This window comes from Mirounga leonina, unplaced genomic scaffold, assembly GCF_011800145.1.
Source record: "Mirounga leonina isolate KUSES-001 unplaced genomic scaffold, KU_Mleo_1.0 Mir_493, whole genome shotgun sequence".
Lineage (NCBI taxonomy): Eukaryota > Metazoa > Chordata > Mammalia > Carnivora > Phocidae > Mirounga > Mirounga leonina.
The window spans coordinates 1,130,340-1,154,999 of NW_023270780.1; the positions used below are offsets into that span (position 1 = coordinate 1,130,340).

At 42.5% G+C, this 24,660-nt stretch overlaps 2 protein-coding genes and 1 non-coding gene across 6 annotated transcripts in view; 1 reads left to right on the plus strand and 2 right to left on the minus strand.

The window, feature by feature from the left end:
• Window positions 1–24,660, plus strand: part of POLR3GL (RNA polymerase III subunit GL) — a 40,518-nt gene that overhangs the window by 1,118 nt on the left and 14,740 nt on the right. For all 4 annotated transcript variants that reach the window (XM_034989877.1, XM_034989880.1, XM_034989878.1 and 1 more), the window contains 2 exons: window positions 13,196–13,382; window positions 15,246–15,347. In XM_034989877.1, coding sequence (XP_034845768.1) covers window positions 13,284–13,382; window positions 15,246–15,347 — 201 coding nt within the window. In that variant the 5' untranslated portion in view covers window positions 13,196–13,283. The remainder of the gene's footprint in view (window positions 1–13,195; window positions 13,383–15,245; window positions 15,348–24,660) is intronic.
• LIX1L (limb and CNS expressed 1 like) lies at window positions 1,688–23,158 on the minus strand. Its single transcript, XM_034989875.1, has 6 exons — window positions 22,867–23,158; window positions 14,076–14,239; window positions 10,526–10,666; window positions 5,023–5,118; window positions 4,613–4,690; window positions 1,688–4,270 (listed from the first exon to the last, which is right to left on the minus strand). The coding sequence occupies exons 1-6, from the start codon at window positions 23,156–23,158 to the stop codon at window positions 4,028–4,030; spliced, it is 1,014 nt and encodes a 337-aa protein (XP_034845766.1). The 3' UTR covers window positions 1,688–4,027.
• On the minus strand, window positions 12,827–12,933 carry LOC118000409. Its single transcript, XR_004676453.1, has one exon. It is a non-coding gene; the product is annotated as a U6 spliceosomal RNA (small nuclear RNA).

Below are 24,660 nucleotides of genomic sequence, written 5' to 3' on the forward strand. Positions count from 1 at the left end.
GGTTGTCTCTTCCCCTCAGGACTTTTGGAACTTCCTGTTCCTGATGTTCTTACTCCAGCTCTTCACATGGCTCATTCAACCTCATCCTTTAGGTCTCCCAAAAATACTGCTGGAATCGAAGTATTCTCTACTTTACTGTCCGTCACTCTGTTTATTTCCTTCACAGAGCTTAAATGCCAGCCCAATTACCTTGTTTACTTTCTATCTTGTTTATTGTCAATTTCCCATTAGAGTGTAATCCTTATGGCAGAGACTCTTATTTACAACAATAGCCTTACAGTTTATTTTATTTTATTTTTTTAAAGATTTTATTTATTTGACAGAGAGAGACACAGCAAGAGAGGGAACACAAGCAGGGGGAGTGGGAGAGGAAGAAGCAGGCTTCCCGCCGAGCAGGGAGCCCGATTCGGGGCTCAAACCCAGGACCCTGGGATTATGACTTGAGCCGAAGGCAGACACTTAACGACTGAGCCACCCAGGCGCCCCAGCCTTACAGTTTAGACCAGTGTCTGGCTCACAGTAGACATTTGATACATACTTATTGAAGGAACAAATAACCAGAATGGCAAGAAATTCTGTTTGCCTGATGCTGTGTGGCTAGGAAATAAAGCTGAAAGTACAGGTTGGGGCCAAAATGTATGCCATGCTAAGGATTTTGGAATTTTATTCTGTAGGCAATAATTTCTCGACTTCAAGTATTTGGGTATTCATGATTTTTCACAATCACAGATAGCCCCCATGATGTTCCTTGATTAGTATTTTTCCTTAAGTAGACTGACTTGTTAATTAAACAAATTTATACTGAATTTAAATATCACTGGCATAAATGTAAAATCTGTATTTTCTTCTATGACAGTTTCAGATTAGACTATAAGTAAAAATGAAAAATGTGAGTGTCTGGGTGGCTCAGTCAGTTAAGCATCTGCCTTTGGCCCAGGTCCTGATCCCAGGGTCCTGGGATCGAGTCCTGCATCAGTGCAGGGAGTCTGCTTCTCCCTCTCCCTCTGCTCTTTCCCCTGCTAATGCTCTCTCTATCTTTCTCAAATAAATAAAATCTTTAAAAATTTTTTTAAAAATTAAAAATGTTTGCCCATCTACCACCTAAAATTTTCTCAGGTAATACCAAGGGTTCACATATAAAACTTTGGGGAATGCTGCTAAAGACAAAGATAGCTAAGTGATGGTTTAAGCAAGATAGTGATACGGTACTAAGTATTTTAGAAAGAAATCTGACAATAGTGTGGAGGATGTTAAGAATGAAGACAGTCTAGTCAGGAAGCTGTTGCAGTGCTCCAGCCCAGAAATAATAAATAACTGAACTAAGGCAGTGTATATGGACAAGACAGATTAAGAAGTTTATATAGGAGGGGTGCCTGGGTGGTTCAGCCTGTTAAGTGTCTGGCTCAGGTCATGATCTCAGGGTCCTGGGATCGAGCCCTGGGTCAGGCTCTGCACTTGGCAAGGAGTCTGCTTGAGGATTCTCTCTCCCTTTGCCCCTCTCCTTGCTTGCATTCTCTCTCTTTCAAATAAATAAATCTTTTTTTTTAAGTTTATATAGGAGGTAACCTCAACAATGACTGATTAGATCATGCTAGGGAAAAGTCAAGGATGGACCTAAGATTCTAGCTTAGATAGATGGATAGATAATAATCCTAATAACAAATTTGGGGAGTCAAAGAGGAGCATGTATGGAAATAGTTTTTATTTTGAATATGTGAATTCAAAGAGCTTGTGCCATAAATTCAGGTAGTGATGTCCAATATGTGGAAATACAGATGCAAAAGCTCAAAAGGGTGAAAGAAATAGATTTGAGAATGGTGTTATCATATGATAGAGTTGAAGTCACCATGGTGGGTGAGATTGCCAGTGGAAATGGGTAGAGCTTGAGAAGAAAGGATCAGTGACAAAATCCAGACTCCTCAAATGTCTGGAGAAGAGGAGGCAGAATGCCTTCCCCCAGCAGTACAATCTTATTTCTACCACCCAAAAAATACTAATCAAAATTCTCTTTTAGTGTACTTGTAAAAGAAAGGGTCATTTTAGAGCTCCTCTGATACATAGGTCTCAAGAAAGAGTCAATGTGGCTCACTAGACAAAAATCTATTTTTAATTATATAAAATTATACATATAAAATACATAGAAAGTACTAAAAAGATAAGTAAATTCTTTAACAATGAAAATGGACAGATCAGGGAACAATTTTTCTCAAGTTCTTTGGGATCTTACTGGTTGTTATTTGAGAAAAATAGTCAATCCAGGAGGGGCAAGAAGAAATTCTTCCCATAACTCACACCCCTTCATACTTCCCAGAGAAAGGAGCATAGAACAAATGAGGTTTATGATTTCTGGATTATAAATATGAATAAAAGCTGAACAGACATACCTATTATTTAATGTAGGAGCCTCTACTCCAACCCTATATGTGCTTCATGGTATACAAAGATGGGGTTTGGAGAATTCAAGGAGGTCCCTTTCAAGCACTAAAACAGTTGCTAGACTCCTTACTGCTGATCCCATTTGTACTGGTCACCAAGATGATTTCAAAGGCAAAGAAGCTGACTTTCATCTTAACCCTATCTGGCCCAAAAGAGCAAATTGTGGCCTATTTCCTAACCTATTTCTAAAAACAAAGTATCATCATTAAATGGAAAGTCCAATTGCAGAAGCATGAAACTTCCCAAGCACATTTTAGAAAGTACCCTGAACACTATATACTATATACAGTATAAAGGAGATTACAAAAACAAAGGGGGAAAATATATCCTCGAGAGACCTACAAAAAATTCTCCCAAAGAGGAATGCTTTTGCTGTACTCCAGATCATTTCTCTCCTGTTTCACCCAGGAGAGGCGGGGTGGGGTGGGGAGAGGAAGTCTTAAAAACACAAATAGTTAATCATTGAGCCTCTTTGCCCTCCTGCAGTCTCCCAAGGTTCCAATTAGGAAGTGCCATAATGCCAGGCTCATATTCCTGATCGACTCATGCTCTAATAATCAACATGGAGGAAGAAGAAAGAAAAGAGAGAAAACAACTGAATCTATGGACATCTAAGGTAGCAAACAGCAGCAACTTTGAGGGAGAGAGCGGAACATGGCCCTCGCCAAACAGGACAGCTGTTTCCAAAGAGCAAAATGATGGGAGGAGAGGGAATAGGGAAATGTTTTCCCTTCTACCAATCTCTGCAGGCAGGATGGTCTAAATACTGGACTCAACTAAGCTGGGTGAGCAGGGGAGGAGGAGAGAAAAGGGAGTATTTGAAGATAAGCAGCTTCAACCCTGACCCCTTCCGGAGCACAGAATACCTCGGAAAGCTAGATTATCAGCTTAGTATGGTATCTACGCCCCAGAGGCAATTTAGGTGATAAACACCTATGGGTTGTGTTTATAATTCCTCTCCTCTCTCTGGGAAGTTTCTCAGGAATGATTTTAACAATAAGATACCAGATCTCCACTTCATTCCAAATAATAAAGGAAGCCTCAAAATGAAGTACCACTTGAAGGCAGAAAAGGAGTAAGATAGTGGCGGGGGGCGGGGGGCGGGGGGTTGGGGGGGAGTCTAGGCTAGGAAATATATAGTTACTGGAGGAACAACTCTACCAAGTAGGCTCAGCTCAAGATAAGCCAAAGCCAAAGGCTTCATACTCATACCCTGTTTGGAATCCAAGAGAAAGCAGGAATGAGGGTGAGGGTGGAGCACATAGTCCTTATTCAAGCTCCCTGTTACATTAAAGAACACTTTGTCCATCATCTTGTGCTATTGAAATGAATACACAGAGTTACTGGGAGTGTAAGCTCCGAAGACAGCCTCTTAAAAGCGGAGTGGCGATGTTTCAAATGAAATGACATCCAAAAACCAGAAGAAAAGGGATCTCTCAGCAAATAGGAATCTGAGTGTAGAATTTATACATATACATATATATCTATATTTTAAAGTATAAAATTGAGAAAGTATGTACAGAAATCAACTAAGTCTTAGAAAAGACATAAAAAAGGGTCTAGAGAGGACGGGGAGTATGTGAGTGGATGCCTAGCAGTTGGAAGAATGCATATTGCCCAACTGCCCAGCAGCCAGCAGGAGAATATCTTTCTTCTCCTTGTGGAAGCGCAGCTCCTTGCCTGCCAGCCGGGCTTCATCCAGCTCCCGTTCAGTAGAGGCCAGCTCTCTAGACAGTGCCCCTGGCACACTCTGCTCCCGGCTCACCCAGTCCAATGCCATTTGGTGGCGAATATCATCATCCAGGGCCCGGTGTGAATAATGAGCCAACACTTCCTGGAAGGGGAAAGGAATATGAAGATCACTGACAAGGTCAAGGTTCATACCACATTGACCCAGCAGGGCTAGGAACTCAGCCTTGGAGTCCTAACTGAAGTTAGCACTTAAGTCCTCTAAGGAGAGTCTTAAGGGAAACTTCCTGGTGGGGGAAGCAAGGCAGGCAAAAGAATGACAGCTAAGATCTAAATAAGAAAGATGATAGGAATGAAGAGGGCACTTAAAGTGAGGCTTTCAGTATTCACAACCTGGTAACTATAGGCCTGCTTATTTCTAACAGAATAGCCACCTCAAAATAGTCCTTCTGCCAGATTCCTCTCATCTACCTATAGGACCTCTTACCTGCCGAGAGCACTGTCTTTCCCTCATGGCCTTAAGGCTGCCATTCCAGTGCAGCAGTTGAAAAACTGTCATTAGTTCCTGGGGGAAGAAGATATGAAGTGTCAGGATAGTGATTTTATATTAGGAGGTTGCATCCGAATTACATGGGGAACCTCTTACAAAATACATTTATGGAAGCATCTCCTACCATCTCTGATATGCCCTTTGGGAAAGGAAGATATTTATATTTTGAAAAATATTCTAACCTCTCCCTTCCCTTCCAACTGAGTATCAGTGACTTAGGGATTAGTAGGAGATTATCTATCTATCTATCTATCTATCTATCTATCTATCTATCTATCTATCTATCTATCTATCCATCCACAGGTTGATCCAAGTTATTAGAGCCAGAGAAGTAGGTGGAACAGTACCTGGAACTCCAACATTGACTTGCCCTTATTGGATTCCAACATGAACCGGAAGGCACCAATCCCTGTATTTGGGTTGTCAGCTTCCTCCCTGTTGCCCTGTAACAGAGGAAAGGAAAAGATAAATAGATTTTCAATCAGGATTATGACCTCAAGCAGCACTGTCCAGTAGAAATATAATGCGAGCCCCCAACCTAATTTAAAATTTCCTAGGGGCTCCTAAGTGGCGCAGTTGGTTGAACGTCTGACTCTCAGTTTAGGCTTGGGTCGTGGGATCCATCCGCCTAGGACTCTGCGCTCAGCACAGAGCTTGTGTGCTTGGGTTTCTCTCTCCCTCTCCCTCTGCTCCCCTACCGCCCCCCACCCCCACCCCAGCAAGCACTTGTGAGCTCTCTCTCTAAATAAATAAATCTTTAAAAAAAATTAAAAAATAAAATTTCCTAGTTGCCACATTAAACAGGTAAAACTAATTTTAATAGCATGTTTTATTTAAGCTAATATATTCAAAATATCTTAACTATAATTAGCATAACATTTTTTTAAAGATTTTATTTATTTGACAGAGAGAGACAGAGCGAGAGAGGGAACACAAGCAGGGGGAGTGGGAGAGGGAGAAGCAGGTTTCCCGCTGAGCAGGGAGCCCGATGCGGGGCTTGGTCCCAGGACCCTGGGATCATGACCTGAGCCGAAGGCAGATGCTTAACAACTGAGCCACCCAGGCACTCCGAGCATAATAATTTTTAATGAAATATTTTACATTATTTTTCTTATACTAAGGTTTCAAAATCTGATGTCTCTTTCATGCTTACAGGACATCTTAATTCATACTAGCCACATATCAGGTGCTAAATAGCTACATGTGGCTGGTGGCTATTCTGCTGGTCAGCACAGACCTAGAGGACTCCAAAGTCATAACACATATTAACTCAGGTGACAGAGGTCAATCTGATTTTTCCTATCTTACAAAGAGGGAACACTGGACATAGAGAAGATCCCTGATTCAGCCCAAAAAACAGAGTGATCTCAGCATACAGGATTGGACTAGCCTAAAGGATAATTGGGCAAATGCACTTTAAAGGGAAACAGTAGGAGCCATCAGCATGGTAAATTCTGGATAGCAGTTTGGCCTCTTGGACATTTGCCTTGTATGTCTTATTGGTGACATGACCCTGTAAGGGTAGAACTAAGATACATTGTTCTGTGAAAAAGGCAATACAGTACAGAAGTTAAGAGCAGGGACTGGATCTCCTACTAGTCTTGAAGCCTTAGTGAAGTCATTTAAATTCTCTTGTTCCTCTGTTTCCTTATCTGTAAAATGGGAATAATCACAGATGTATCTTCTAAGATTGTTTTGAGAATTAAATTAAAAGATTATTGGAGTGCCTGGGTGGCTCAGTTGGTTAAGGGTCTGCCTTCAGCTCAGGTCATGGTCCCGGGGTCCTGGGATTGAGCCCCACGTCGGGCTCCCTGCTCAGTGGGGAGTCTGCTTCTCCCTCTCCCTCTGCCCCTCTCCCTTATTTGTGCTGTCTCTCAAGTAAATAAAATCTTTTAAAAAATAAAAAAATTATTTAAAAAAGGATAAGTGTGGTCTAAAACTCCAATTATATAAAATGTGGTACATTATTACATTAGACTAGGTATCCAGTTACACAATCCAAATCCATTCTGTTACTGGCTCTGGTTTAGTGCTATTTGGTGGTGGTTTAATGTTATTAGAGATAATTCCAAACCCTGGAGCTGGCTGGGACTTCCAAAATAAGGGCATCTCCTGGTTTATTGGTGACCTTTTTGTCAACCTGATCTAAGAAAATAAAGCCAGGAGACTACTGGGAACACAGGTACCCAACTTTCTCCTCCTGCTTCCTGAGAAGTTGCCTGCTCTTTGTAGCTTGTTCTATATGACCATTCCTGCCCTACACCTAAGATTCTGCTTTTTTTGAGAAAGGGGACTGGGTAGAGGTCAGGAGCCAATCAAGTTATATCCAAATTCAGTTCCTTATGGGGCACTTTTCATGTATATGTATTTACTGTATATGTATTACACCTAAAATAATTCAATGTACTCAGTAAGTATATCATAAGTGCTAGCTTATTATTTGTTTTCACTGTGCTAGAATCGACAAGAAGTCACAACTACACAAGATCAACCCATGCCGTTTTGTGGCTCATGAGAAACAACATGCCAACATGTAGTTAATCTTGATGGCGAAGCAAAGATCACAAAATTTGGATTTAAAAATGAAAAGCTAGAGGGAGGAAGGACAAAAGTAATCTTCACTATTAGCATTTAGGGCCCTGAAGCAAGTAACCTTTTCATTTTTGCCTACAATCATTCAATATGATACCTTATTCAGTACCTCCAGAGTTTTCCATGATACAGTACATAGAAAGTAATGATCATCTCTGTACAACCAACTGCGGTATACAGAATAGGCTGCTGGCAGAGGAGTCCATCTGCCCTGGGCCTTGCTCAGTCCCTTGAAAGCTGAGGGGATCAATAGTATGGCACAACTGAAACCTATTCAGAGTACACTGAAGTGGCATGACCCACAAGTTGGGAATATCTACCTCCTATTACACTTCTACATCTAACATGGCTATAAATGAACTCCATTTATTCAATAAACATTTAATCACAGAATACTTGGTAAGTGGTAGGAACATTAGAATATAATTGCAAAGAAATTAGAGTTAATTTAATTCAAACTATTCATTTTACAAATGAAGAAATTCAGAGCTACAGAGGCTGGGTGATTGGTCAAAAGACATAATACAATATAGTCTCCCAAGTCAGGACTATTTATTTTTTTAAAGATTTTTTATTTATTTGACAGAGAGAGACACAGCGAGAGAGGGAACACAAGCAGGGGGACTGGGAGAGGGAGAAGCAGGCTTCCTGAGGAGCAGGGAGCCTGATGTGGGGCTTGATCCCAGGACCCGAAGGCAGACGAAGGCAGACGCTTAAGGACTGAGCCACCCAGGTGCCCCTCAAGTCAGGACTATTAAAGAACAAAAGCTGAAGGCAGAAATGTAAACATTACCCATAGCTAACCAAATTGATGTTATTTGGAGTATGGCAATTCCATTGGGAAATTAATGAGAAATCTATTAAATTCTCAATTTTGAAGGACTGATCAAATAGAAATAGTGGCAGGAATAATACTAATTTATATTTCCTAAATGCTTTGTAGTAGACATTGCTGGTGACCTACCCAACATCTATTTTCTTCTTTGTTACTATAGAATCTTAATCTTGTTCCAGTACCTACCCATCTTCCATGTGCCTCCCCCAGGGAAGAGTGATTTTATCCTCTAATTCCACTGGGTAAATCCTAATTCCTTTTGCTTGTAATTGGTTTTAAGGTGAGAATTCTGGCCATTGGGAGGTAGGAGGGAGGTCTGCTGGAGGGTTTCTGGAAAAATATTCCTTACTACTAAAGAGATACTAAAAGACAGTCTCAGGGCACCTGGCTGGCTCAGTCGGTAGAGCATGTGACTCTTGATCTCAGGGTCCTAAGTTCAAGCCCCACATTGGGTGGGGTGTGGAGCCTACTTAAAGAAAGAAAGAAAAGAAAAGAAGAAAGAGAAAGAAAGGAAGGAAGGGAAAGAAGAAAGAAAGAAAGAAAGAAAGAAAGAAAGAAAGAAAGAAAGAAAGAAAGAAAGAAAGAAAGAAAGAAAGAAAGAAAGAAAGAAAGAAAGAAAAGAAAAGAAAATGAAGGAAAGAGAAAGAAAGAAGGAGAGAGAGCAAGGAAGGAAGAAAGAGAGGAGAGAAAGAAAAATGGTTTCTTTCTGTCTCTAACTGTAGTTATATCTGTATTTAATGTCTGAAATTCTGTAGCTAGCTGTCTTACACCCTAAGGGGAGCCAGCCCAAGGACAAAGCCAATATCTAGAGGACGGCTGAATGGAGAGATGGAAAGAATTTGGGCCAGTAAATGATGACATTCTTGATCCATGGAATCAACCAGCCCTGAAATCTTTACTTCTGAACTTCCTGTCATGTTAGAAAATAAGTTTCCTTTCTTGATTTATTCCCTTAAGTCAGTTTGAAGTGAGATTTTTCTATTACTTGCATCCAAAGGCATCTAAACAGGTAACATATGCTAAGTGCTTGAATATATTCTCTTCTATCCAATAATCCTGTGTGATAGGTATAATTGTTACAGATGAGGAAATTGAGACTTAGATTAGGTAACTTGCTCAAAGTCACGCAGCTTGTAGAAACATAATTTCAAAATGATGAATCATTGCTTTCTATAATCCAAACTAATGTTTAATTTTATAATACATTAGATGACTTAAGAGTGATAAATGTACTTTCTTCATTTTAATTGACTTTGATTAATATAAAAATTGTCTTTATTCCCTGTAGATACTGCTGACTGGGGCAAAGAGAAATGGGAGAAAATCAGATGGGTCCTGGGTAACAGAGGGAAGCCAACTTATGATTTAAAGTATTCAACACTGATAAATACACAAACAGATAACCAAAGTGGTTTAGTATATGTAATTACATCTTAAATTCAAAGAGAACAGAAACAGTATTTGACTTTATCAACCTATCAGTGAACTTGTGGGAAGGAAGAAAGAAGGCAGCATTCATTTCTAAGATGTGCTCCTGAGATAGAAAATTCTAAGTTGAATTGGGTTCCAGTCTTGGCTCTATCACTTCCTAGCTACATCCCTTCAGGCAAAATTGCACTTCCATGTTTTTAGTTTCCTCATCTGTAAAATAGGGGTAAAAAATAGTTCTTATACCTCAGAGCGTTACTGCGATGATCAAATGAGATAAAATACATATAAATCCCCTGGAATCGTCCCTGGCATAAAGTGAATACTCAGGATTAGCTATGGTTATCATCATCATCATCATTTGAAAGAACAGACATTCTTTTTAAGGAGAGTAAATAAATTATCCACCCCATTCCTAGGAGGGGAAAAAGGAAATAAGACACTGTATTATAAAGTGTTCTTTACTAATAGATGAAGTAGGGAGACAAGTGACAATAAGAACAGTCATATATAAAAAAAAGAATAACAACAAAAAAAGGGGCGGCTGGATGGCTCAGTCAGTTAAGTGTCCGACTCTGGACCTCAGCTCAAGTCTTGATCTCAGGGTCATGAGTTCAAGCCCACACTGGGCTCCATGCTTGGCGTGGAGCTTTTTATAAACAAACAGACATTGAAGGAAGAAGGGAGTAAGTTCTTAAACCAAAACTGGGAAAAGTAGAATTCAAGCTCAGTTTTAATTTTGGAATATCTCTAAAACTCCATAAATCTTGAATTAAAGGTTTCTAGATACCAAAGAGACACAATGAAAGAAGCAAAATATCAACAAAAACATGGGAGCATGTAATACACAAGAGTGATAGAGAATAAATAGAAAGAGGTACAGACAGGAAAGAAAACAAGAATTCCTGCTCTGTTTCCCAGTGATTTACAAGACTTCCCAACCAGCCAGTTCTCCCAACCCCCACTCTCCTTTCTTTCAACTCCCAGTAACTTACATTGAAAGATGCCAGAGCCTCAGAGACACTCTTCTCAATGAACTCATCAGTGATTCTTCGGGAAGGATGTTCATTAAACACAGAGTTCATCAGTGCAATCTTTGCAGCGCTCCGTCGGGCCTCAGCTTTTGTGGGGCAAAACTAGGCAGGGCAGAGAGAGAGAAAACATGTACATATGTGTGTCTGAGAGAGAGGAAGAAACAGGATAGAGGAAACACTGGGATAGAAGACGCTTGGACAGTCTTTGGACAAATCAGTTCGTTCAGCAAACCCTCCAAAGTTTGTATTGTAAAATGGTTGAGGCATTTGGAAACATAATTTTGATTCAACATCCTGAAGTCATTAAGGAACTGGAGACGGCGATAGCTCATACCAAATTGAATGCAGAATGAGGAAGGCTGCTAAAGTCAGCATATAATCACTGGATATAAAAAATACCCCTGTTTAAACTGTCGACAGAATTAATTACTCAAAAGCCAGATTCTGCCCAGCCTGCTCGAAATTTGTATCTTGTTCTCCTGTTCTGTGCATAGGCAAGATTTGTTTTTATCCCTCTAGATAACCTAAGAGTAGAACAAATCTGTGTCTAGGTTGCTTCTGCGGAGGAAACCTCTAGTCTCTACCAGAAGCACCCATCTGGGATTCTTGGACTTCGCTTTTAGCTTTGAGCAGGCATTCCCCCCCCAGTAATGCAATGAATCAATGAGCTCTCCCTGAACAGAGTCCAAGATCTGAAGAAGGAATTTATACTCTTTTTTTTGCCCCAGTGGAAATAAGGAGAGGGGTGGCAAGGGGAAGGAAAGCTTACCTGAACAAAGCAAGAAAAATTTAAAAGTTAATTCATGTTTTTTGCATTGTATCCAATGTGGGTATCATATTGGACTTCTGATTTTCAGAAGTGTAAATCACTCAACCTTAAATCCCCAGGCACCAGAGCATTCCTTTATAATTCATCATCACTGGCAGCCTCAAAGGCCTCTGTGCCCTCTGTCATTTATGATTAGGATTAGAGGAAAGGAAGAAAGTAATGTTACAGTTTTTAAAAGTAGACTAGGATATGTTTGCTAATTAACCACCCTTAGTATCAATAACTCTCAATTTCCTTTAGCTGACAGGTCTGTCAGAATATGGTGCTTCGTGCATTAACCCTAAGTCATCTTCTTCAATTTCTCTGTTCACTAGCCTGTCTCTACTCACTAGTCTGTCTCTACTCACTAGTCTGCTGCTCATTCTACAGTATAGTGCTATTCCTGAAAAGTCATCCATGAAAAAAACCACCAGGAGAAATTTCACCTGCCAAAATGGATATAAAAGATATAAGCTAAAAGAAGCCAAGATAGATAATTCTATTCTTTGGGGGGAAAACAAATCAAATTACTATGATGGCTCAGTTCTGGACATCACCATAAAATTATCAAATCTTCATTCAACAATAAGATGAGATGAGAGAAGGGAGGAGAGACCTTATTCTCTAGAAGAGAAAGTATAAACATTAGTCATCCTGGGCATATATTTATTTTTCTGAAATGGCTGGGGTCCCGAGGGGGAAAAAACTTAGTCACCATATTTGAAATGAAGTCTCCTTAGGACTTCTCTGTTTGAGCAGGAACTGAACAACAATGGCCCTCATTCATGCCACGGATTTATTAAGTGCCTCCTCTTTGCTGGGTGCTGAGTTGGTAGTAAGGATTTAAAACTGAGTGAGAAAGAAGACAGATACTATCTCTGCCTCCATGAAGCATAATCCACTAGGTGAGATAATCAATCATGATATGTTGTGATAAGTGGTATGATAAGGGAAGTTCAAGGGGCTATGGAAGCACATAGCAGGGGTTATAACTTTGTCTAAGGGTTATACAAACCATAAAAACAACAAAATGTCTATTATCTCCTCTAAATTCCAATTCAGACTCTAAGTTGACATTTCAGAAGGCTACCTTCCTATGGGTGACATAAAAAAATCCATCTTTGATGACAGTATTCACACTAGTCAAACTTTTCTTTTCTTTTTTTTTTTTATTATGTTCAGTTAGCCAGCATATAGTACATCATTAGTTTTTGATGTAGTGTTCAACGATTCAAAAATATGGAATGTGGGGCGCCTGGGTGGCTCAGTTGTTAAGCATCTGCCTTCGGCTCAGGTCATGATCCCAGGGTTCTGGGATCAAGCCCCTCATCGGGCTCCCTGCTCAGCGGGAAGCCTGCTTCTCCCTCTCCCACTCCCTCTGCTTGTGTTCCCTCTCTCGCTGTGTCTCTCTCTGTCAAATAAATAAATAAAATCTTTAAAAAACAAAACAAAACAAAAATATGGAATGCTTCACAAATTTGCATGCCATCCTTGTGCAGGGGCCATGCTAATCTTCTCTGTATCGTTCCAATTGTAATACATGTGCTGCCGAAGCGAGCACTCTTTTTTTTTTTTTTTTTAATAAAAACAATCCCACAGCATTTATTGTCCTCTGGTAATAACTTAAAGGTAATCAAAATAATATAACCAAATGTTTTAGAACTACCCTTCCAACAAAGGACATCTAAAAAAACAAACTACGTGGACTTCTCTAGAATTTCTCACTTCATTGATCATTTGTAGTTTGGAGACACTTTGGAGCAGGGTAATATTATCTCCTTTTAACGTGATCTGACCCAGTTGTTTTCTTGACTTTGTTTTAGAATGAATCTCTTTGGCATCATCTAATACAAGGTTCATGTACTCATCAAAACCAATGATACAGCCCTCTATCCGCATGTTCGCTTGCTTATGAAGCCACACCTGAATCCGAGATCTATTTTGCAAGCATCTGGAGATGAGGATGATGGGCTGCACCATCACCCTCTGCACTTTTCGACCCTGGCCACGGTACGTCATGGTGGAAGCTGACAAAGACTGCTAGTCAAATTTCTTATTACCCTATAATAGCAACCATGGTTCATCATCATATATCACAGTTCTTTCATATAATTATAGAAAGCTAGCACTAGGAAGATTTTAGAAATAATCTAACCTATCTCCTTCATGTTATAGATGGGGAAACTGAGGCCCAGAGAATTTACCTGACTTGCCCTGCTGGCAGTGAGGGGAATAAGAATTTGGGTCTTCTAAACTCTTAGATGAGTACTATTTCCACCATACCTAGGCCCTCCCCTTAGACCTCTTAAAGAAGTCAAAGATTGCTTTTTTTAGTAATTTCCTATGAAAAAGTACTGTGGGTAAGGAATTACTATTCAGTGTTCTCAAAAAGAGATGGCAGGAAGTTGGACAGCCAGATTAGAACATGGGCTAGGTGCTGGTAGTCTGACATACTGAGAAAGGGCCTATTCATAACCACTCCAATTCAAAATGGATGTGGGTTTTTGCAGGCTGAAAGAGAAGGTACTGAGGTTCTTTTGCGGTTAAATGAACCTCAGATGCTTACCAGAATGATGTGCCCAGAATTGGTTCAGGTCCTCAAATATGTGATTTCAGACAGCAATTTAATGGCCAAAATGATGGAGAAAACCACTACTAGCAGTTAAGCATTTATCTTCACTACTGCCCCCTTGCACCTCTTACCTGGAAACTCCCAAAGCAGCTTCCCCCAGGCAGAGTGACATAGCAGACGTAAGGAGGGCTGTTGGAGGAAACCATCTCATAAACCACCAGAGCTCCGTTCTTCAAGTCCGCCCCACGGGACTGCTTCATCTGCCAGAATTCCTGAAGTGCTTCCACCACATTCACTACAGAAAGGGAAGCTTAAGTTCAGCAATGAGTGGTCCTGTGCTTCAAGACGGTATCTGAGACCCGAACCTACATCAAGAGTCTAACCCACCTTAGCTCCTTATCACCACTTAAAAACATTTAAATTAATAAACCTAGACTGTGATTAAGGCATTTGCATAGCAAGACCGGTATATGCCTGGCCTCCTCCCCCGCCTCTCTGGTTCACATTTTGATTAGTCCTAAACATCAAAGCAGAATAACTTAAATATTGGAGGCAGAGCTTCCAGGTCAGCAGACCATTATCCCTGCCTGATGAAGTGCAAGTAGATCATTCCACAGTTGGTCAGGTGGCCGAGAATAATAATCCCCAGCACAATAAGAAGTGCATCTACTGAACACCTCCGTGCCCCCATTTTACAGATGAGTGAAATGACACATAGTTAAATAATTTGCCCAAGGATGTAACAGCTAGAAAGTAGCAGAGTAAGAATTCAGAGCCAGGCTGTCGTGGTTCCAGAGTCAATGTTCCTAAGCTTTGTGTAATACTGCCACTCAAGGAAATGTGTCCCTTTTAGCCGTTCTCAAGTCTATGCTTCTGGTGAGCAAACCCATAGCCAGAGTCCTTTTCCATCCTGGAATATTATACACTATGTGTATATATATACACTACACTCCTCTGTGTGTGTGTGTGTGTGAGAGAGAGAGAGAGAGAGAGAGAGAGAGAGAGAGCATGAATTTCTCTTCTGAGGATTTTCCTAGGTAAAAGTAATTTTTGGTGGAACTGTATATTGGGAGACACTCCTTCACAGGTCTCTTGTGCGCCTTTCCATCTTGCTGGGTATGCCAAGATTTGAAGGAGATGGCTGCTCTTTCCTTGGGCCATTTCTCGGGATTGTGTTTGCAGCAAGAAACCTGAGGGATGAGGTACTGTCTCCCTCGGGGACAAAGAACAAGCCTGCTTACTGCTTGCTAAGAAATGGCAAGTTCCCCAAGCTCAGTGTTCGTTCCTCCTCTGTAATGCAGCCCGTGGCTGATGCAAGCATGCACCTGAGCCGTTCACATCAGACATGGGAGGCAAGGAGAACTGATGCAAACAAATCTGATGCTTATGCTACCTGCTGTACTGTGAGTAATAAAGTCCTTTGTCTCTGACCCAGGAGTCTCTAGACTTCTGCCACCATCTGTCAAACAGTAACCGGCTAACGTATTAGGGTAAAATCAAACTCAAAACTCAAAACCAGGCTCAAAACACTGTATTCCAGAACAGTCGCCTCTTCCCCCAATACTTGGGCTCAATCATTGCACAAATATATATTGGGTACCGACTCTGTGCTAGACTATGTGCTGGATGCTAGGCTACAATAGTGAGCAAAACCATACCCTGTTCCATTTCCTTATGCAGTTTACAGTCTAAAGAGGGAGAGAGAGATTAACCAGAGAACCTCAAGCAAATGAAAAACTGCAACTGTGATAAGCACTATAAAGGAGTTTGGTAGATGATGGGAAATGTCGTGGGGGCATCTGACCTCATTAAGAAGGTCAAAGAAAGCTACACTGACAAAGTGATATTTAAGTACAGATATGAGTATGAATTCACTAGGCAAAAAGGTGAGAGAACAGAGCTCTGAACATAAGGAACAACATATACTCTGTAGCAGCAGAGAAGATGGCAAATAAAGGGACCAGTGTGGCTCAAAGAAAAGAGAGAGGGAAAGTGTATGCAAGTGAGATTGCAAAAGTTAGTAGGGACCAGACCAAAGTGGATCTTGCAGGCCACAGCAGAGTACTGGCTTTATCTTAAGAGCAGTGGGAAGCCATTGAAGGGTTTGGGATGAAATCAGTTTTCCTTTGGAAAGGATCACTTTGACTACAGGGTTCCAAACATTTCAAGTGGCTTTAACAAAAGCCTCATAATAATACATGATCACATGCATTCTCCAATATCCTGCAACATGGCCACTCTCTACTCTTGGTTACAAGGTTACAAGGACTCATTCATTCTTTTATAGTGTGTTAGTTTAGGTCTGCCAAGGAGAAGACACCAAGACAGGATAGACAAGCAAGGGATTTATTAGGGAGGAAGTGGGAGAAGGGAGAGGCTTCGGACCATGTTGAAGGTCTGACACCTGTAGAAGGGGCATGGGAAGGAAGGAGGTCTGGATACGAGAATCTCAGTCAGCAGCAGAGTTCCAAGAAAGGTTCCAAGAAAGTTCCAAGAAAGGTTCGGCCAGGCCAGTGGGAAGTCCACAAGCCAAAGGAAATCCACACCTCACCAGGATGTGGGGGGGTTGGGGCCCCGGCGGGGCCCTGGCGCGGGGGGGGGGGGGGGGGGGGGGGGGGGGGGCAGCCTACAGGACATGTGGCCTCAGTGCACATGTGGTGATGGACACAGAGGGGACAGCAGCTTCAGGCTGTCAGTCAGTTATGCCCCTGCAGCAGGCGATATGAATAGCACATTTTCATGGCTGCCACACACACATTAAGCAGAAATTTGAGCCCGTAATATGTACATAGCTCTATGTTGAGCATTAGAGATGCAAAGATGAATAATACACAATGCCGGTCAGCAAGGCATTCAAAATCTAGTGGCCAGCAACAACTGTTATCTCTCCTGCTCTGCAGCTGAAGCAAGTACTCTGTGTACCAGCCAGGGTATGAAAGCCGCACATGCTCTTTCCTAACACCCTGGATCTAACTGACTTTTTACAATGTTCATTCTTCCATTAAAAGGCAGCATGAAAAGGAAACTCTGGCCTTCCCACCCTTAGTTTTGGCAGGGGCCCTTCAAAGGTCACTGCTGCCCAGAAAGCTTAGCCATCTTTGTTCTTTCCACTGAGATCTTTTCAGCCCCAGGCCCTCTTTGAGACAATTTAGCACAATGAGCTGGGTGACAGCTTTCTTGACATGCAAACAACAGGGAGAATATTGAAATAAAGAGAAAGGGGAGGAAACCATTGTAACCGGGAAGGTCCTATTAAAAAGCATATGTCCAGTCTATATCCAGTTAAATCCCTCTTGGCACACAGTACAGGACTGTTTTTTTTTTAAAGATTTTATTTATTCATTTGAGACACAGAGATACAGAGAGAGAGAGAGAGCATGAGCAGGGGGAGAGGCAGAGAGAGAAGCAGGCTCCCCGCTGAGCCAGGAGCCCGATGTGGGGCTCGATGTGGGGCTCGATGTGGGGCTTGATGTGGGGCTCGATGTGGGGCTTGATGTGGGGCTCGATGTGGGGCTCGATCCCAGGACCCTGGGATCATGACCTGAGCCGAAGGCAGACGCTTAACCATCTGAGCCACCCAGGCACCCCATAGGACTATTTTTTAATGATTACTCAAAGCCAAAGGAAATAGGGAGTCTTGTTTCAGAAATGGATGAAATGGGAAATTGAGCAGAATGTTCAGGAGAAAAGCGATTAATTGTGATCCAAATTTGAAACTGCTCACAGACTCATTGATCTTTAGAGCTGACAGGGATTTTGGAGATCATCTAGTCCAACAAAAGGAGAAATGACCTGCTCGAGGTCACATGCTGTGGCAGAGCTAGGGATTGAATGTAGACATCCTGATGCCAATGTTCTTTCCAGTTTGGGAATCTTAACCCAGGGTCCAAGATCAGATCCATGATTGAGCTTCATGGGAGTTCACAAGCTGCCTAAAACCCACAATGAAATCGCGTGTCTGTGTGTGTGTGTGTGTGTGTGTGTAGAGTTTATGGGGGGGGGTGCCCATAGGTTTTATCAGATTTTCAGTGAGGAACCATGCACCTAATGGTTTACATGAGGATGGTTAGAGAACTGTGAGGTGGGAGGGTTAGCAATGACCACGACATACTCATCTAACAGCCACAATTGCTTTTTAGGAGTAACTGGAGGATGCTGGGCTAAAAGAGACAAGAAAGACCAAGATAGTGAGGAATATTTAAGTGCTTGTACCATGATGCTGAACAATAACAAAAGAGGAAAATTCCAGTTTTGGTCCTTAGGAGATAAAATATGAATGTTTAAGTGGGATGAGAGGTACAGATTATCTATCTACCATACAGTGAAATCATTAACACAACACATGAGGGGCACCTGGGTGGCTCAGTCCATTAGGCAGCCAGCTCTTGATTTCAGCTCAGGTCATGATCTCAGGGTCCTGGGATCCAGTCCCACATCCCTGCATAGAGCTCTGCGCTCATCAGGGAGTCTGCTTGAGATTCTCTCTCCTTCTGCCCCGCTCCCCCTACATGTACAAGCTCTCCCTCTCTCAAATAAATAAATAAATCTTTTTTAAAAAACAACACATGAAATTACAGTAACAAATTTATGTCATAAAAAATACAATTTTGTGATGAGGGAGCATGGATAAATAGCTAATGCAATTGAGAGGTGAATGAGAAGGTTCTCCCTGATCACACAAGATGGCGAGAATAGTCTGGCCCAGCTTAATTCACACTATTATGAAGACAGGGAAGCTGGTTAACAATTTTCCATCTGACATTTCCTATTTCAACTTGGAGAATGTACCCCTGAATGGCCCAGTGCATAGACTCATTGGAAGGGAGGGACCACAAGACGACAGTGACTTTAGGCGAGGACTATGGAAGGCTGAAAAATGCCCCCTGCTAAGATGTCCATGCCCTAATCCTTAAAACCTGTGAATGTTACCTTAGGTGGCAAAAACTTTGCAGATGTGATTAAGGATCTTGAGGTGGGGTGATTATCCTGGATTATCTGGGCAGGGCCCTAAGTGCAATCACAGGGTCCTTAGGGAAGGAGAATTATGAAGTGCAGAAGAGGAGAGGAGAGTGTGAACATGGAGGCAGAGATCAGAGTGATGCAGTCACAAGCCAAGGAATGCTGGCAGCCCCCAGAAAATGGAAGAGGCAAGAATGCAGATTCTCCCCTGGAGCTTCTGGAGGGAGCACAGATCTGCTGACCCCTTGATTTTGGCCCCCCAGTGATACTGATTTTGGACTTCTGGCCTCCAGAACTGTGAAAGAATAAATTTCTGTTGTGGTGAGCCCCCAAATTTCCAATAATTTGTTAGAGCAGCTACAGGAAACCAATACAGAGTCTAATCCAACATCCCCCAAATTGGAAATGTTCAGACTATCAATTTAACTCCACAGTCACTTGTAGGCAAAGAAGCTCTCTGTGATTCCAAACAACTAAACAGAAAATACCACCCAAGATTCATTTGTTCAACCTAGGGGAGTAGCTGGGCAGAACTTCCAATCATGTAATCATACTGTGATATAAAGGGAGAATAATAATAATTCCGAAACTATACGTTTGAAGAGGGCAATGCAGAAGTTACAGGGCAAGGTCACTCAGTCAGTCATGCCAGTTTTAGAGATTGCCAGCTATCAAACATTAGAAGGGGACTACACGCAATGTTTAAAAAGGAGCAAAGGAAATGGAAATGCTACCAATACCTATCATCTGCAGTTTTCAAAGGGTTCCCAAATGCATAATAATAGCAACCATTCATTGAGTCCTAACTATGTGCTATATGGCTTACACTCATTATCTCATTCAATCCACACAAAACTATGAAGGTAAGTATTATAATAGCCATTTTTCAAAAAGTGAACAAGTTAGGGCACCTGGCCGGCTCAGTCAGCAGGGCATATAACTCTTGATCTCGGGATTGTGAGTTTGAGCCCGATGTTGCGCATAGAGATTACTTAACAATAAAATCTTTAAAAAAAAAAGTAAACAAGTTAAGGAACAGGCCATGGCGGCAGAACCAGGATTTAGAACTAATGTTTGTTTGCCTCAAAGCTGAACCTCTTTCTATTGCCCTATCCTGCCTTATTGCACCATTAATCCTCACACATACTTGTGGACTGTGAGCTCCATGAAGATAGGGACTGAGTATCTGTCTTGTTCACCACTGCATCTGGTGATCAATAAATATTTGTCAAATGAATGAAGCAGATGAGGCCTAGAGAGATTAAGCAATTTATCCAAGATCAAACAGCCATTGTTTGACAGGGTGAGGTTCTCTGATTCCAAACCCTATGTACTACAAGCTGATTAAGATCCTACAGCCTACTGAGCTATGTGTGTATCTTGGGTGGGGGTTGGGGTGGGGGTGGGGGAGATCTAGGACAGATAGGTGAAATAACAGAAGAATTTTGTTTTTGTGTTTTTTAAATAAATGCTGAGGTCCTACACGGGTACAGGTAAATCTAAAGGTGGAAAAGGTGAATTTGGAGCAGTCAGAAGGTGAAGGATGTGAACTGAAGATGATACAGTAAAGCATTGCTGGATGGGATAAAGGTCTGGGCAAGGATCAAAGTAAATTATATTCACGGGAATAGAGCCAGCCCCCAAATACCATGCCATCAGTCACAAGGGTACGTGGGTACATGCCAATGGCAGTTTTGCCTATTAAGCGAAGCAGAATAAGCGATTCCATGTGGTGAAGGACTTCTGAGCCAAATCGGCAGAGATTCTGCTTGCCTGAAGCTGAACTACCTGCCAAACTCTCCCAAAATACTGGCTGGACACCCAGACTGGAAATGAGAAACTCAGGAATAATGAGGAGTGTGGTGGGAGGTTGGGAGGTTGGAGGAAGGAATGGCTGCAGAGTCTGAAGCCTGACTGATTGCTCTTTGTCAGTAAAATCCCCTTGCTCCTTCATCCTAAGGAAATGAAAAAGTTTTTACAGGACACTCAGTTTAGATGCCAAGCCCTAGGTAACACAAACAAGAAAAATGGTACACTCCTCTACAATTCTAATAAACGCCTGTAAGTTTCTAAGAGGAACGGTTCAGATTGAGGGTGACTACTCCTATGCCCGGAGACCTTGCCTTGGTCTCAACTTAAAAAGACTGGAAGCAGCAGGACAATAGCTGATGACAGTTACATCACGAAGCCCTGTTAAATCTAGGAATTAAACTAGACAAACAACTATATTCCCTCATGATGAATTTCAGAATCACGTGCATTTGCATTCCAACACCTAGCAGAGTGCCAGCCCCATGATAGGAGTTCAAAATGTTGAAGAACAAAAGGAAACTAATGGTAAACGTATCATTGGGCACATCTAACAAATGGAGCTAAAAAATCTGTTTTCATAGGAATATTTGGGTTTATACTGTCTGGATCTAAGAAAGGGAGAAAATGAGACATGTTCTTCCCAAGGAAATATGAACCAATAAATTTGAGGTAATTCTCATCATTTTTAAGTCACCCATTACGTGTCAGGTGTAATATCTCATTTAATCCCCCTCATAACCCTCGAGGAAACTGAAGTGTAGTGAAGTTAAGTCACTTCCCCAAAAACATAGCTGGCAAGTGACAGAGATTTAATCTGGGATTTAATCCACGCTTGTCTGACTCCAAAACCCACATACGCTCTTTTCACTACACTTTCACAGGGAGGGAAAAAAGTCACTACTGTCCATAGAGAAAGCCCTACAACCTTTCTCTGTATTATTGTCCAACTAGAAGGTTAGAGATATAATCACTTCCAGCTCAGGCAGGACTTAACCAAACAGAAAGAAGTTATGTCTCAGAAATTCCAGACTTACATTCTGTATCCCACACCCCTCACTATATTGTGTTCCTTGTTACACTATAAATCTGGAGCTCAAACTCAGGAAACTCTGCACTGATTAAACAAAAACAACAAAGAAAATCCTCACATTCCCCTTCTCAGAAACCCTAGAAATTAGGCATCTGTAAGATAAAGATTTCTAATGGAAATAGGGTTTCTGCCTGGCTCATTTCCACAGAATTTAACATTGAGAGAGCCAAGGCCTGGGATTTATCCTCAGTTCCTGGGCAAGGGCCAGGAAAACAGAGCCAGACAGACAGAGAGGCCAGAGTTGTGAGGCTCCACACTAAAAAAGACACCAAAGTGAGGTACTAAGTCACAGGAAGGTGGTGTGGACTCAGTGGTACGGTTCCAGATTTAAAAACACAATTATAAGTGACTTGTGAAGGCACTACCTAATTCCCCAGCAAATCTGAAGTTGCACTGGAAATTTCAGAGTGAGGATAAGTAAGAAAAGAATTCAAAAGTCAAGATTAAGGAGGTGGAGGGGCACCTGACTGGCTCAGTTGGTGGAGCATGCGACTCTTGATCCCGGGGTTGTAAATTTGAGCCCCACATTAGGGGTAGAGATTACTTAAAAAAATAAAAATCTTAAAAAAAAAAAAAAAGACTAAGGAGGTGGAGTAAGTTAATAGGGGAGCCCAGGAATTGCCGAGATCACAGAAGAAAGATTGAGAGGGTATGGATGAGAAATGTCTTGGATCTGACATAAAGGTAAGGATCCTACACAATGGTGACTGGTCCTCAAAGGCAAAGGGATGTTAAGCTATAGGAAGAATTCCATTTCTGAAGGAGAAACGGCTGGGAAGAAAAAATGGTTGTATTTGTAAAAAGGGGTCCCTGGAGAATATAGTAGTAACTCAATAAAGGGGAAGGGGTGAGACGTATGTATGAGCGTGTGCCTCTGTGTGTGTGCGCGCGCCTATGTGCGTGCCTGTGTGTGCATGTGTGTGTGTGTGTAGCCCAGAAGGAAACTCCCCGAAAGGAAATGCATGTGAGGGCTCTGCGCCAGGAAAAGCGATCCAGAGGACTATGGGAGCAAGGCTCCTTTACAGACCGTGTCCCGCAGGAGGCCAGACCCGCAGACTCACCTCGGCCATAGCCCTGCGTGTGCTTGGCGAAGCTCCTCACCACGGCCTCCACGGCCTCCCGCAGCACCGCGGGGCTGCCGGCGGCGCCCGGGGGCAGCGGCAGCCCAGGGGCCCCCGACAGGAGCAGGGGCGGCGGGGGCGGGGCGGGGGGCGGCGGGGCGGGCGGGGGGCCTGCTGGGGGTGTGGCGGTGGTAGCCGCGGCCCCAGTCACCCCGGGCCGAAGCGCTCGCAGCGTACCCCTCCCGGTGGTGCCCACTCCAGGCTGCAGCCGCTGTGCTCGCATCGTCTCCATCCCCGCCGCCAGTGGAGTAGCGGCCCGGAGCCTGCCAGCCTGGCGAGCTAACGGTCCCAGCCACCCCCGCCAGCGAGCGCCCAGGGACTGAGGCGGTGCCGGAGCGCAGCCGTCAGTCAAGCGGGGGCGGGGACGAGCCAGGTCCTATGCCAATCACCAGAGACTGGGCGGGAGCTGGAGGGCTCCAGCTCCGCCATAGGCAAAATACCGAGGAGGGCGGAGGTTCTGGACAACCAATTGCAAAGAGAAAAAGCGATATTCTTTATAAGGGAGAAGCTTAGCTTGGGCGCTTCTTCGGGAGTCCTGTAGGGAGTACTGGAAAGCAAGCCAGACTCCTGGGACGAAGCTTGTGTGTGTGTGGAGGGGGGAGCGGGAGGAACGGCGGGGGGAAGGCCTGGATGCCAGGCTGAGGAGAATTGTGGACAGTTGTAAGAGGATTCTTAGGGATCATTTGTCCGACGACTTCATTTTATAGTTGTAGATGAGGAAACATAAGTTATGTGACTTGTCCAAGATCACATGCAATGGGCGATGGAGCTAAAACAAGGAAAGAATACATTTCATGAGCATATACTTACTATATGTCAAACACTGCGCAATGTACTTTAGAGCATTGTCTTATTTAATAATCACAATGACTAACTAGATTTTATTATTTTACAGATAAGGAAATGGACACTCAGAGAGGCTGGATAAAATGCCCAAAATTCAAGCTAGGAGATGGCAAAGAGGGGTTCAGACATAGGCCTTCTGATTCCCAATATTTTGATCTTTTCGTTATACCATGCATCGTTAGGTAATTTTCTGATTTTACCTATTCTAAGTTGGGGGAAACCGTGAGAAAGAGTGGAATGGGCTGCTCCCTTACCTCCCGTTAGAGTGAGAAAGAATTAGAATATATGCAGAAACCAGAAAACTGAGAAGTCTAGGGGGCAGATTAAGACAGTTATCCTGTTCATAACCTGTCAGGCTGGGTTCCTCGGATTACTCTTACACACACCTATGCACACAGATACACACTACACATCCTTTGTCAGTTGACCATCATGCCATTCTTACCTAGGTGAGGTTATACTACTTTTCTCTCTCTCTCTCTCTTTCCCCACTGTGCCGTGGCTCAGGACGGGGAAATAAAAGTCAGAAGTAGAAAAAAATGGGGGCAGCTGGCTGGCTCAGTCAGAAAAGCATGTTACTCGTGATCTCGGGGTTGTGAGTTTGAGCCCCACTTTGTGTGTAGAGACTACATAAGTAAAAACTTTTTAAAAAAGAAGTAGAAAAAAATGGATGAAATGCACCTGGTGAGATGAAAATTAGAACCCCAAGGAATAACTGGGAATGGTCACAAAATAAGAAGTTTGAAAGAGGGGCAGTCAATCTACTGAGATATTTGTTGATAGTGGACGGAGGTAATTTTTGTAGGAGGTACTTTTTTAGAACTCTTAAGTTAAAGAATTTGAGGATGGACATAGGGGAGCCTGAGCGAATGAAAGCCTGTCAAATGC